This window comes from Trachurus trachurus (genome assembly GCF_905171665.1).
Source record: "Trachurus trachurus genome assembly, chromosome: 9".
NCBI classification, from domain to species: domain Eukaryota; kingdom Metazoa; phylum Chordata; class Actinopteri; order Carangiformes; family Carangidae; genus Trachurus; species Trachurus trachurus.
The window spans coordinates 22694895-22710132 of record NC_139895.1 but is presented as its reverse complement, the minus strand read 5'-3'; the positions used below and the strand labels follow the sequence as shown (position 1 = coordinate 22710132).

Sequence of the window (15238 nt, the reverse complement as noted above, 5' to 3'; positions counted from 1 at the left end):
GTGGGACCACAGGGTGGGACCCGGGTGGCAAAGTTGTCTGAATCCCAAGACCAAAGAGGAAATACAACACACAGTCCCTGTGGTGGCCGCTAGGTGGTGGTTCCAGTAGAAACCTCGGTCCACCATCACAGTGTCCTCTCCATAGCCCACTCCTCTGAAAGCTCCAGAGGAAAACAGTGTTTGGAGTTGACATATTAGTGTTTAATTATTATGGTCTCAGCGTGAGGTATCCATTCTCCTACACTGTAACAAATTGCTGTAAAAATTACAGTAAAATTTTACAGTATCTTCTTGTTTTGTCATTTTACAATTTTTAACTGTATACCGCAATGCATCATGGGTCAAAACTAATTACAGTAACCTGCTGCATAACTCCGCGGTTACATATTGTAAAATTTACAGCAAGTGTGTTCTGGCCTGTAGATTATGTGTATTACAGGTAAATACTGTTAATATTCGAATTTCGGCAGTTAGAGCCTCCGAGAGGAGAAGAGCAATGGAGGAGCCTGTCACCAGAGCAAGGCTAAAAGTCAGCGGATCGGTGAGTAATGTTTGTTTCAGTGACGGTAATTTCCAATAACTTTAGCTAAAACAGATTTAGCATTTAATACGAGGACAGTCTGCATCGTCTGCACATCGCATTTTTTTCTCCGTTAAACAGGCTAACACAAGCCAGTGAAGGTAGCATTACAGCTAACGTTGATGTCGGCAGAGAAAGTTGTATTCGGTTATTCAGTAACGTTACTTCAAGTTTTATCAGAGTCTTTTTTACACAAGTACCTGTACTTCGACGTAAGTAGAAAGTAAGAGAGTACTTTTTCCACCTCTGGACACTGAGCCAGAGGGGCTAACTAGCTGCTAAGTTAACTAGCAGCTAAGCTAAATAAATGTAATTTAGACAATGTAGACAAATGTTTATTTTCTGTATGAACAGAAGTTCTTATTATGGCTAAGTGGTAAGAAAAATGTAATAGTAATGTGCATGTTCTTTACTGCAGTGCAACAATTTGTAAATAAAATCCTTTGTCTTGTGTTTTGCAATTTGTGCATCATATTGTTACAGAGCTGGATGGATCCACACACAGTGAGCACCACCACTGAAGCCCACAGTGACCAAACACTATTGAAGGGGATTTTGAGGTAAAAACATTTCCTACAATTTACAGTTTTTGTGACAAAGCAACATGAAAACACACAATGCATAAGGTTTATTTTCTTTGGATGCAAGTTACAATGTGTTTCATGTACTGCCACATAATGTTTGTCCCCCTGGGTTTGTTACAGCCAGTAATCTCATTTAGAAAATAAATAAAAACACTAAATTGACCTTTGTCTACCAGCCATTCATTTGTTTTACCAGACAGTTTATGGCAGTGTACTCTAACTTCATGTGAAAAAAGGTGACACTAGATCTACAATATCCAAGCAGTATGCTATGTCATTTCACAGGGTAAATATTTTAACTCTTCGAGAAAATAGTGACATTCTCTGTCAGTCAGACACACACACACACACACAGAACAAAATGAACTTTTTTGTCCACCTGTAAATGGCTAGTGAATGCTCAGATTTTACCAGCCACTGGTAGGTGATCATTTACAACGCTGACATACTGTACACTCTGGCATAGGTTTTCTTGCTCCATTGTCACCTGCTTTAATGGACTTCATGAGTCAATGTGTGAATGACTGTGAGGCTAATTCAGCATTTGTGTTTTGCAACTTGTGCATCTTTTAGCTACAGGTGGAGGGATGCCAAGGGAAGCCACATGCAGTGAGTGCCACCACTGAAGACCTGAAGTAAAACACAGAGGTGAAGGGGATTTTCAGGTGAAAATATTTTTTTCATTTGACTATGCAGTCTGTTGCAGTGAAAGTTTATTTGGGATTCAGTTTGTATCCAAGTTACCTCAAGTAAACTCAATTTTTTGATGATGTTGTTTTATTGTTTAAGGGATAGTTCAATATTTTGGCAAATTGGCCCATTGCCATAATCCCAATAGTCATAGCAGTAGGTTAACTGCCTTTATTTGTCGGTGAAAAGTGTTTTGAGATCGGAGGAGCAGAGACGTGAGCTGCTCAGAGCTACGCTATGGAGGCTCGTGGGATTTCTTGGTTTCCCTCATCAAACTCATCAAATACACAATCCAACAACTTCAAAATGCTCTTGTGGACAAGTTGTGAGCTGCACATTCACCACGCTATGAGATAATAATGTGACGTTATGAGACAGAGTTGTTTTTGAGGCAAAGAGAGCGACTGCTGGCTGAAAAACTGCTCCTGACAGGGAAGCGCATCAGCAGTTTTGCATGAATTTACCTTGAAAACAACTGTCTCGTAACATCACATTATCATCTCATAGCGTGGTGAATGTGCAGGTCACAACTTGTCCACCAGAGCGTTTTGGAGTTGTTGAATTGTGTATTTGATGAGTTTGATGAGAGAAACCAAGAAATTCCATTACTCCATAACGGTAGATGAGCAGCTCACGTCTCTGCTCCACTTATCTAAAAACAGCTTTTACTGAAGAATAAAGGCAATTAACCTACTGCTCTAACTATACGGATTATGGCAATGGGCCAATTTGACAAAATGTTGAACTATCCCTTTCATTGTTCTTCATGTAACTGTATGTATCTTTTGCACATCTGTTTAAAAAAATGCTGTAAGTTTTAATAAAAGTATTTTGTAGCAGCTCTGACACTTGTGTTATTATTTGTTTCATTCACAATCTGCATACCGTAATTTGCAAAGCAGCTAATGTAAAAACCAATATTAACTGTAAAAACATTTTACAACATCATATTGTATTATTTATTTACAGGTATTTACTGGCAACTTTAGTTGCCAGGTAATTACTGTAATTTATTAGAATACAAGAAAAAGTTGTAAACTAGATTACATTGAATTGCTGTTTTCTAAAAAAGAAAACAGTAAGTTACTGTAATTTATATACAGCAAAAACCTGTAAAAGATTTACAGTAATATGTTGTAATATATTTTTACAGTAATAAACTGCGATTTTACAAGAATTAGCTGGCAACTTTTTTGCCAGGTATTTACTGTAAATTCTACAGTCAATTCTTTACAGTGTAATGAAAACAAAGCCCATCTTGCCAGTTGTGCAACTTTCCATCATTTCCCATGACCTCCTGATGGAGTGTGCCCATGCTAACATCTCTGAGCACTTTGCATTTTAGCTCAGGCTGGCCTTTTTACCTATTATTGTAAAATCTTCAATTACAAGTAAAAAAAAAAGAAAAAGAAAAAATTATATATACTGTATAGCTATTATTAAGTATTAAGTAGTTTATTTTACAGATTGACAATATGGTTTAGTGTGTGTTCATGTAACAAGTCCAGTAGGCTAATGAACTGGAGTTATTCACCTTCACCACTGCAGATTTCCTTTTCTGCTCTGTGTTGGAAAACTGTAGAGATAAACAAGAGGAAGAACAGAAGGAATAGAGCACATGATTTGAATTGTTTCACAGTGCAGTCATTTTTATTGCAAATGGTGGTTTACATGAGCTGAAAATACAAGATTTGTTATTTTCTCCGTCAACAGCATAATTTCACCCACAGGAGACATCAGACAAACATTTCAGAGCATGCACTCAGAGGAGCACAGACTAACCAGAGGTCATTAACATAACCTGTACCCCAGCTTTTTGTCCGTAAATGCCACATTTGACAAAAAAAATCCTTTCAAACAAGCATGTAGAGGGCAGAACAATTGTAATGCAAAACCTTATGTTCCCTTGACAAATGTATTAAAAGAAAATCCACATTTAGTTTTAAGTAAGAACCTGAGAGCAGAGTGGACTGAAAACTTGATGAACCATTGCTTCAGAAAAATAGAAAGATATGCAAGTCCTGCATAACAAAGAGGTATAATAGAGGCAGACCAGACCCCCAGAGATAATTAGCATTTTGTTCGTAATGGGGGAGTTCGGGTCTTTTGACGTGGGGTTGTGTAATATCTATAGTCAGTGCATTACCTGCAGTAGATTCTGATCCCAATTAGGAGACTCACAGAGCTGTGTGTTGCTGCGCATGGGGCCACCACAAAAATATGTTTTAGACACTTCTAGCTACATGTCAGTAACTCTGCCAGTCCACTGCTGCTCCTGCTTCGCTCTCCCAAGTGGTAGTGTGCTGCTCAGAATCTGCTGCAGGTTATATACCACCTATGACTATCTCACACAACCTCACATTAAAAAAACAAACCCTGAATCATCCCTTCAATTGGTCTCCTTGGTTTACAAAAGGTGACATCTATAAAAACATATGATTAGAGGCAGAAAACGTAAGTATCTCCAGCTTAAGGCACAAACTGGTGTGCAATGATAAAAGCCATTTACAACAGTGGACATACTAACACCTATCTGATCTATCCATTTTTGGATAGATTACGGATAGATTATTATTATCTATCTATTGAATCCAACATCAAACACTGTAAATGTTGACACAGGGTAAACTGGCGATTGTTTGGTGTAAGCTGTAGTGAAGGTAATAAGTACCATTTTGATGACTTTGATGTAAAACATAAAAAACGTAAAAATTCTGATCCAAAAATGTTCAGCATATGTGGGATGTGTGTGATTTTGATTTGTTGTAGTTTTCTGATTATTAATATGATTACTAATAAAAGGAGCCTCTTTCTTTCTCATTGCAAAGATGATATTTTTGTTCAATGTCGGGTTGTTAATTAAGTCAGTAAGTTCATTTAAGGCTTTTGTAACAGTCCTGTTGCTGGTTCAAAAACATTTGTTGAGTCGGTAGCTCTTTCATTCTTGGTATAACTCTCTGATATTTATGTGAGTATCATTTACACAAATACCAGGCTTTATTTTAAATGCAGGATAGTTTTCTATTGAGAGACCTGACTCTTCAGATTAAGAAATACAGCGTTCAAATCTGTGGATGTTTTGGAAAAATTTCCCCAGAATCAAAAACAACAGTGACTAAAAGGCACACACAGAGAGCCAGAGCAGGCAAACAGATGACGAAAAGTGCACAAATATTTGATGTGTATTATAAATACACCCTCAAAGTGAGCTGTCAGATGACCTGAGGGCAGCCAAGTCCAACTGTAAACTGCACAAGTGTAGATTGCATAATGTCGTTGACTTCTAAACTAAGCAGGGCACAGAGGAGCATCCAGCAGTCACACTTTGTAGTCAAGGTCAGCATTCATCTTGTTGTACAGCTCATAGATAGCATCAACTGTGGCAGAAAAGTTGATGAGGAATTTTCTGATTTTCTCCATGCACTCCTCCTCCTTGACGTCCCGACCCTTGGAGAGAGCCTTCAGGAAATCTGACTTATATGGAGCAGCAAAGAGTGCTGCCTGAAAGCAGACAGAGACACCACATTGGGACAACGCTACATCAATTTTTAAACAAGTCACACAGACCAAGCTTGTTTGCTCTCGATGATACAAATCTCTTATGAAATAAATGTCAAGTGACTCACTTTGAACAGCTGTTGCACCAACCAGCCATGGTACTTCTTCAGGGCTATTTCATAGGCTTTGGTGACGTTGACTCGAATGAGGTTTGGGTTCTGGTCATCCTTCTCACCGTCTACCAGACTTTGGAGGAAGACTTGGATAAATCGTAGACCCCTGTTGAAAAAAAGAAGATGTGCACTGTGGTCATACATACAGAACTTGATGACAATGAAGAAAACATAAAACACACAAATGTGAAGTTTCTCAAACCTCTTCAGCCACAAGAGAGCGAGTGTTGCTCCAACTTTGGGCCATTCTGCTCCATGCATTTCCTTCTCTGCCTCCATAATCTGCTGTAGCGTCTTGAACCGTCCTGGGTTGGTATCATAAACTGCCTTGATTTTCTAGTAGTTAAAACAATACATTTTTTAAGCAGTAGAAGTTAATGAGAAATACACGAGCAGAGCGACAAATTAACTCAGGTCGCATTAAACAATAATTAAACTTACTATGATGTTCCCGGATATGTCAGCTTTAATTGGTGCAAATATAGTAGAGCCAAGGCAGTCTGAGGAGAAATATTAACACAGGGTGTGGCTGAAATGAATGAAAATGAACACACAGTACATAAAATAAATACAATAAAAAAAGTACTATTATTGTCTACCCTTAGACTAATATTAGAGAATATTAGAGTTTGTGACCAAAATAAATCAACTATCTCAGGATCTAACAAAGTAACTGTCAAAACTTGAGTTCAAGTTTGTGTGTGTATATGGCTTCTTGTTGGATGTCTGTTGGGTTTATCATTTTGATTTTTATTATAGAATTACAACCATTAAAAAAAAAAAAATTATCATTAATAATTCACCACCAAAAAACTTTCATTTTTTGAGTATAGCTTTCCTTATTTACTCTTTCGTGTGTCTGTGTTCACTCACACTGAACATATTCTAGTCAACACTAGAGCTCCAGAAAATCCCAAATACATTACACACAGGCTACATTACAAGGGCAAGTAGTGCAGTAGGGCAGTCACAAAGCTGGTGTCTTTAATTCATTACGATAAATTTTTGATATGTGTGGCTTAGGTAAAGTGCTGGATCAACTATGAAGTCTACAGTATACATGATGCTCTTAAATATTTTTCTAAACAAATGTTTTGCCAAATGTATAAGCTATATAAAACAAATGTAAATTGCATATATAATTGTAAACATTTGGTCTAAGTAGTTAACATACTCAATAAAGCCACTATACCTTATTAGACTAAACTCACTATTACCTGCAGTATTATAATTGGGTGTCTTTTAATCAGGTTGCTGGTGGAGTATTTGGTGACAGCACTGTGAACAAATAGACATCTCGAGTCCCGACCACACACGGCTCCTGGTTGACCCACTGACACAACAGACAGCTTTCAGCCCCTGAGCTGTTAGTGGAAACTACTCATGACCAAATCCGTTGTGCTGATGTGATGTATCGCCACAACGCTGATGGCAGTATATCTAGTTTCAGAGACATCCTCATCCTCTGTGGTTTTGTTCTATATCTTCGACACTATACAGAGGTTAAAAAATGTTGCAGCGTTTCTGGGGGTTGCATGCAATCAACCCTACTAAAGCTAAAATGTATTCTAACAATAATGAAATAATGAATAATTGTGTATTAACAAACCGCATCATTTGTTCAGCTCTTGGCTCACGAACAGTCCTGCGCACCCACACAGTTGTTAATTATTCTGGGTAATTAGACCTGTTCTCAGGGTGAAGTTAGACAGTGGTGGAAGGTGGGAGATTGACCAAGCTGCTAAACAACAGACTTTAAGTAGCCTAATCATAAAAATAGTACTTGTGCTGCACCAAAGTGATGGAGTTCTCAGTAAAGCCCAGGAGAAGAGATAAATTAAAATACCTGTGTGACTGTATAATGTGTGTGCAGGACTTTAATGGCTTGTTGGAAAGTTGGCCAAGAAATTTCTAGGTCACGAAAAACAATGGTGACAAGGAGGAAAGAGTTTAATGTCGACATCAGACTTGGTTCCTCTCAAGGGTTTCACGTGGCAAATTCAATAGAGGACCTTTGGCATATTAATACAGAATGAAGTCACACAAAGATGCCCTGGTGCACCATGCCGCCAGTGAATGGGCAAGGGGAACTCAACACCATACTAATCAATTTTCACAACTTAAAATCCAGGCCAGTGGATTAAATTATGCATGCTAAAGGATTGTCGACAGCTTGATGGAGAGAAATACGATCCAAAAAAAGATTATCATTTGGAAAGAGCAAGATCATTTCATTATAGGTTTGAAAGAAGTGTTGCGACAGATTTCCCTCATGAAAAGACGTGTGCTTATTAGTCAAGGTTGAACAAATACATCAGTGGAATAACACCCATTGCAGTGGATTGCTTTTAAATAAAACCTCGTATTTTCATGGCTCTTCAACCAATTTATCAGTCCACTACACTCCAGTGATACAGTACTATAAATCTACATGCTTAAAACTAATTAAGACTTTGTCAGTGCCATCAATCTGGCCTTTGCTGTCACTATAAGTCTGTAACAACTCAGTCATTATAACAAGCTGAAAAATAATACATTTATGTAGTCTATAAAGAAACAGCATTTCTGTGCAGCCAGTGACATCTGAGGAAACGTTTTTCACAGTTGTTTCCACAATAATTTCATGTCCAGTAATGTCACTGTGTCTGCTCTGTCGCACTGTGGAAACTTTACTTACCAAAGAAGGGTGGAAGGTATGACACAGCCTCCAGAAACGGTCTGGTTTCCACCTGTCTGTCAGCTGGCAGCTGTCTGAACTGGTGCTCCATTAGCAGAGCCATCTCTTCAGTGCCGACACTCTTCCCTCTGAAATGATAGCAACAGGTTGTCAACTCTCCACTGCTGATTTACTGTGACACTAACAGAAAGTGTGTGTGCGTGTGTGGGAGGGAGGGATGGCAGGGTGGCGCACAACACACACACACCCAAGTACCTACTCTGAACCCAGGTGACGGCGGAATATCCAGCCCGTCGGCTCATGTGATCGACTTGTTATTGATAGATCCGGGTCATCGCCACCCCTCAGGTAAACGGGCAGATAAACGGCACTTCGAAGTCCAGACGAAAGACTACAACAGCACCTGAGGTGCTCCAATCAGCTGACACTGACTGGTCTTCCTCTCCGTTTAATCATGCGCCTTTACTGCCTACTAATGGAGTTTTGGGGAATAGGAAGATCTCACAATGTGGCCTGCAGGCACATCATCGATGATGGCCTGTTGACTTTACTGAGCTGTCACTGAGTTACAGACAGTGCTGAGGGGCTGCACTAATCAAACGGGATTTATAGGATTCAATTATTATTATTATTATTAATTATTATTATATTATTATATTTATAAAATGTAAATGTAGACCTACTTAATTTAAATTTACCATAGTTACTGAGAAAAAATAAAACTTAGAAAAAGTAATTTAATTGTGATTTCATAAAGGACTGGCATAGCCGACAGCATAATAAAGCCATATGCCTATAGTTGCTAAAAAGTTTATTCTGTTGCTTGGCAGGAATGCCCTTTTGGCATCTGCAGACAATGTGTGCCAGGTGATATGTGTGAGGTCTAATTCAGCATTGTGTTTTCATTAAATATTAACTTGGAAAGGTCACTGGTTGTGAAATTTCTACAGGGCAGCAACAGACTAAATTAATGATGCTGAAAAGTAATTGAAAGTAAGGGATTACAACACTTTAATAAAGTATCAGTAACATTATATATCACATTTTTTTATAGGGTTGCTGAGGGTTAGTTGATAATTTCAACAATATATTTTTTGTTGTGGAATTAGGCCTACTTCTTTTGATAAATAGAAATTTTTAAAAAATGTGTTATTGTTTTTGTTCTTTGTAGGTGGTGATTGATTATAGGGGCCTAGAATTAGGTCATAAAGTCTCGTTATATATTACTTTATTGTAAAAAAAAAAAAAAAAATCAGTTAGACAGCATTAAGAACCTGGGAATAACAACAAAATGAAGAAGAACAGTAAAGTTACTTACGCATGTTTCAAGGAAATACGTTTCGCGTTCCATCAATTTTGGCCTGACCTCATCCCGTAGCGTGGGTATAACCAGGAAGTGTATCGGTAACTAAGGAAAACGGGGGCTTTGGGCTGCGTAACGCAAACATCCATGGCATAAAGGTGTGTTTTCTGTGTGGAAATTGGAAGCATCGCCTACATTTCACGAACATTTAAAACAGGCAACCCACCTCGCCGTCGAAGAGGTGAGTATTATGTTGTTTATCGAGTCATAAATGCTCCTAACTAAGGTGCTTGACTGTTGCCTGGCGATGAGAAGTGCAGCCAACAGCCCTTTGTTTTTATTGTTTTGACTTTTTTCTGTAAACCTTTTATGCATAAAACACATCCAAATATGCAACAAAGCCGAGACAAGAGAGTAACGGGACGCAGTTTTGTGTGAACGAGTGATCTTTGTTAATCCCACACACACGCACACAAAAGCTTATGTTTGGATAAGTTTGTGTTAAGTCCATGTTACACACTAAAAATAAAACAAGCAACATTAGTCAAATCAAGTTTAGGACATGTTTACTTATGCTATGTGTTAATTACGATACAGCTCTATGGCTCTTCCGACCCTCTCCGCCCATATGCCCAGCCGGTCCCGGGGGCTGGCCGGACAGCTGGCCCGGCAGCGGGAGCAGGAGGCTCGGTTGCGGCAGCAGTGGGAGTTGCATGCTCGGTACTTCAGAGAGCAGAGTGTCCGCAGCCAGAAACAGGCGGCGTGGAGCTCCCGACACTCCTACCAGCAGAGGTGACTTCATCCATCACAGTTACAGCATGATTTCATCAACAACTGACAGATAGATAGAGCAAGTCAGCAGCGGAAAGTACCTTAGTGCCTTTACTCAGTTGGGCTACTGGACTTATAAACACACAGTTGAGACACTGGACTGCATTACAGAGAGATAAATGAAACTATCCACACATACACAAGTACAAATTAATTGATTTGTTTAGTGAATTGACAGAAAACAATATAGGCGTTTATCTCTGTTCTCAAATAAATTAATCAAGAAAATAATCAGCATCATATAACATCCTTCTTTTACATTGATGCAAGAGTAATAATGTAATTGTATAATATATATGAGAGTTTAACTCACTAGGGATATGTTTTTCCTGCTGTTGTATATTGATGTGTTGATGAAAAGAAGTGACCACCTCTGACACGTCTTCACTTGTATTTAAGAATACTTTATTACAAGGAGGACAGTGTCATAAAATCCCACCGAATCTGGGAAAATCTCTGATGCATATTGTGAGATCTCTCTGCTTCAGCTCAAACTACCGTACTGTCTTTATATACAATTTCTTATCTCCATCTCTATCTAGCCCCTAAGCTGGCGGTTAACCCTTGAGCTAAAAACAAAAGAAAAACACAGATTCAACACATTTCATAAAACAACACATTCTACAAGACAGGATAGGAGGATCAGATACTTCACTGCACTTTTAAGTGCTGGACTTATAACGGAATATTTGTATTATATTTCTGTGGTTTTATTAGTGAAGTAAGGGACTGAAGATTTCCTCCTCCACTGAAGCAGCCAAATCAAAAAAGTAACAGTTGTAGCTTGACATTTGTTTTTGGTGATGTGTTTCTGTTGTCATCATATCCATTTTCAGAAATAATATATTTGGCAGAGGGCCTTGTTATAACCATTTCTCTTTCACTCCCTTTCTTTTGATGACTCTGTAAGTAATCATCCCAAACAAACAGTCTCTTTATTGCAAAGGTAAAGATAGATTAAAAAGAGGCAGTGATTCATAAAGTTATTATCCCATTAAATCGTAACTTAGTCAGGTTCCTGAGGGTCTTTGTTAACATCAGCTGATTTCATATTTTCATCACGCCAATTTTTGATCTACCTTAAACACATACACAGTGCAAAATTACATATTATTAGATATACAGCAGTTTCTCTGCCTTTTTATATAAACATACAGCCAGTCCCTTTCTTACTAAGGAGTGTATTTGGATGTATAGACAAAGTTTATAGTGCACTGATGAATAAGAATATTGAGCGAATATTTCACTGCCTCTTTTACAATATTTAGTTGCTTGTTGATAACACTCTAGGTGTGCAGAATATCAGTGTATCTTCCCTCAAATCTAAGCGTCTTAGTGTTGTAATGTCCTGCATAGGTTTATAAATGCAAGAGAAAGACAACCCAAACGTTTTTTTCACTGTTTTGTCAGTATGTCAGCGTACCATGAACAGACACTGAGAGAGGAAAAGAAGGCCAGCCTGGAGCAGCGCAGGAATCGGCTCAGGGCCATGCTGCAAGAGGAGCAAGACAGGCTGGAGGCGGAGCTCAGGGGAGTGGTCCCTGACAGGAGCACATCGGCAAGTCAGTTAGTGCAAAAAACTGAAGAGCTTCGCACAGCAAGAGAGGAAAGAAGGAGAAAGGTAGTTGCCGTGAATCAGACACATACTGTATATTTCTTTTCAGTGCAGTGCACAGTGTGTAATCCCTGTTGTTTCTGTTTTGTATCCTTAGCTTGCACAAGAGCTGTTGAGGGAGCACTGGAAGAAAAACAATCCAAAGTTGCGAGAGGTAGCTACGACCATTTAACTATTAATTCAAAAGTGACTCCTTGCCAAAACGTTTACCTCAAAGTCTGGCTGCTGGTGAAGTGATAGGTAATCCATTGCCCATCCTGTATATCTGAAGAGCCCAGCAAGTAGAGAAGACAGACACTTTTTTTTGTCAAGACGTCCATTTGATCTGGAAACGAATAGGACTAGTGTTGCAGATATTCCATTACTTCCTGCTAACCTGAGTGCCGTGTTGTCTTAAAAGAATAAAATGTTATGGTATCCTCTCTGCTACGGGTCAGGTTCATCAGTATCCCTGTCTCATCCATGTCAGATATCAGCTCTTTTAATCTCTCCACAGGTTGAGTCGGCATTACATAAAGATCATGTTGTCGGCCAGTGGCAGGAGCAGCTATCTGAGAAGAAACAGGTAGGAAATCCATCACAGCCTTCACACAGAACAGTTCAATTACTGTTTACTCAAGTGTTTTAATAACTATCTAAGAATGAGAGGAGTTTTTTTTACCTGTTGGAGTTGGTGTTTTCTACTCAATTTTAACCAAACCACAAGTATAACCTCCATCAGCTTAATAGTAACACTTGGAGCCCACTAACATATCGATTTTCAAGTCAAAGAGTGTCCATTTAATCTGTGAGCACAGTATGAAATCTGAAATCTATTGATGTTAGTCCCCTCAACATGTTACATAATTGAGAAAGTGAAGACACCTACTGTAAGTGACCCATCTGTTCAAACATGCAGCAAGAAGTGGCAGAGCAGAAGGAGAAGAGGCGCTTTGAAAATGAATATGAAAGGACCCGGAAAGAGGCTCTGGAGAGGATGAAGCAAGCGAAGGAGAAAAGGCAACAAGAGGAGCGTGAGAGAGCAGAAGAACTTCGCAAACAGATGGAAGAACTGAAGTTGAGGGAAGAGGAGGTATACAGATCCTGGACAAAGTGTTTCTACTGTGAAAAATGATATGATGATTTAAGCATTTTTTTTCTTCTCTCAGGCCACTTGTCTGAAGAAGGAGCAAGAGGCTCTGCTCCTCCAGCAGTGGGAGCTGGAGAAACTAGAGGAGGAGAGGAGGAAAGTGGAGGAAAGGCAAAAGAAGTCAGAGATGGGGTGAGGGAAGCTCTTTCTGCAGACAGTTGATCACAAGGGAGATGATACTTTATACATGGATTCATGGGATTTTTGTTCCATCAGGCATTTCTTGATCCGTCAGTATCGAGCTCAGCTGAAGAGGAGAGCACAGCAAGTTCAGGAGGAACTGGTAAGAACTACATACCACTGTATTAGTCCAGATTGAATGCATCTTTTATGTTTCGACGTCTTCCTTGAATTCCACTGTGCCCACCAGGAGGCCGACCGCAAGATCCTGGCAGCCTTGCTGGAAGGAGAGCAGGAGGACAGGAGGATAGAGAGCGCCCGCAGGGAAAGGGCAATCGCTGATGCTGCCTGGATGAAACAGGTTATTGAGGAGCAGCTTCAGCTGGAGCAGGACCGAGAGGCGGAGTTTGACATCCTACACAGGTGAGAATCATGGTTCAAGTAACCTGTGACCCTGCAGGAAGGGACTCCTGCTTGTCCTAAACAATTTTCCAACCATTTCAGAGAAGAAGCTCAGCGTGTGTGGGAGAATCGAGAGGCACAGTGGGAGAGGGAGAGGAAAGCCAGAGAACGGCTCATGCATGAGGTAAATGTTTGACACTTATACACATGATATATAAAAGAGTAATAGAGATTAATACCTTCCCTGCACTGTTCTTTGAAAGGTACTCGCGGGGAGACAGCAGCAGCTGGAGCTGAAGATGCAGAAGAACCGTGAGGCTCAGGAGGAATCCCTGAAGAGACGAGAGGAGCTGATCCAGGAGCTGGAGCTGGAGAGTGAGATCAGAAGGCAGGAGAAAGACCAGGACGAGAGCCGTAGGACAGCACGGATACAGGAGTTAAACGCTCAGGTTCATAAGATGTTTGTCTTCATCATCAAAACTATTGGCAAACTATTAAGTAGCTTACTGGTGTACATTTGAGAAACCTCAACAGACAGTTAAACAGCATCAGACAATGTGCTTGTTATAATACAACAGGCCTAATCTTTTTTTTTTGTTGCGTGTGTGTGTACTCTAGGTGGAGCAGCAGCGCCAGGAGAATTGGGAGGAGCAACGCAGAATAGAGCAGGAAGAGGAGGAGGAGAGGGAGGCTCTTCGTGTCCAAGAGGAGGACCTGCGGCTTGAAATGCAAAGGATGGCAAAGAAAGGCTACCAGCAGAAGGTAAAGAGATAAAGTAAAGTTGCAGGAGACTGAAAACTCTGAATGTTGATCTTCCCAAACATTCTTTAATGCCATCAGTATTAAAATCAGCATCACATTTGTCCCTTCCAGATTCACAGCCGACCTCGATCAGCCTGGACATGAGCAACATGCAAGGCTGAAGTCAATACAGAATTGAGAGATGTATATTTTTCTAGAGGTTAGCCTTAAAGGATAGTCACATTTTGTGTCTTAAAACACTTCTCACATACAGTATGTGTACCCTGACAGTTATTGGTCATGCGATTGTTCCTCCTCTCGATACTGGCCCTGGAGAGAGAGATCCCTTTTCTGACCTGATTCCAGTGGAACAGATGGATCACAGTCTTCATTCAAACCAAGTAAGGATCTGTTCCTTTGGTGCAACGTCCCTGCCTTGCTCAGCCAGGGAAAATAATACAAGAGAGAATTTCATGCTATAGAGGTGATAACCTCTGAAACCTGTTTTTGTTGTGAGCAGGAGAACCTGAACAATTTCATGAATCCATAACTCTTTTGATGTACATATGGACATGTGAGAATTTTTTTTTTTAAGTCTTAAAGGAAGGAAACATTCATCTTCATGAGGCCATCAATTTTGCCATGTTGTTCATAATTTTGTGCTTGTTATTTGTGTATGTAAAGAACAAATCATTTCTTCAAATGTTCAAAGAATATATTTTCTATCTTGATTTTTTAAACTGTTATATACATTTTAAATAAAGTTGATAAACCTGTTCAAATCAAATCAGTTCAGTGTTCTGTATCAAACAAATGGCACATGATAAAATACAAAATCTGGCAAAGCACAACAGGCTATAGTTATAAATTATGTTTGTTTATTTATAAAATATTT

At 39.5% G+C, this 15238-nt stretch overlaps 2 protein-coding genes across 2 annotated transcripts; one reads left to right on the top strand and one right to left on the bottom strand.

Moving 5' to 3' along the window:
• Positions 1–5172: 5172 nt before the first annotated feature.
• Positions 5173–8619, bottom strand: gltpa (glycolipid transfer protein a; the record flags this gene model as incomplete). The annotated part of the gene is made up of 6 exons (XM_083979593.1): positions 8462–8619; positions 8203–8330; positions 5967–6025; positions 5728–5861; positions 5481–5631; positions 5173–5355 (listed from the first exon to the last, which is right to left on the bottom strand). The coding sequence occupies exons 2-6, from the start codon at positions 8303–8305 to the stop codon at positions 5173–5175; spliced, it is 630 nt and encodes a 209-aa protein (XP_083835719.1). The 5' UTR covers positions 8306–8330; positions 8462–8619.
• Positions 8620–9594: 975 nt separating this feature from the next.
• Positions 9595–15199, top strand: tchp (trichoplein, keratin filament binding). The gene is made up of 13 exons (XM_083979592.1): positions 9595–9746; positions 10103–10297; positions 11747–11957; positions 12049–12105; positions 12448–12516; positions 12850–13023; positions 13100–13212; positions 13297–13363; positions 13451–13623; positions 13705–13786; positions 13866–14051; positions 14221–14364; positions 14476–15199. The coding sequence occupies exons 2-13, from the start codon at positions 10107–10109 to the stop codon at positions 14506–14508; spliced, it is 1500 nt and encodes a 499-aa protein (XP_083835718.1). The 5' UTR covers positions 9595–9746; positions 10103–10106; the 3' UTR covers positions 14509–15199.
• Positions 15200–15238: the final 39 nt, after the last annotated feature.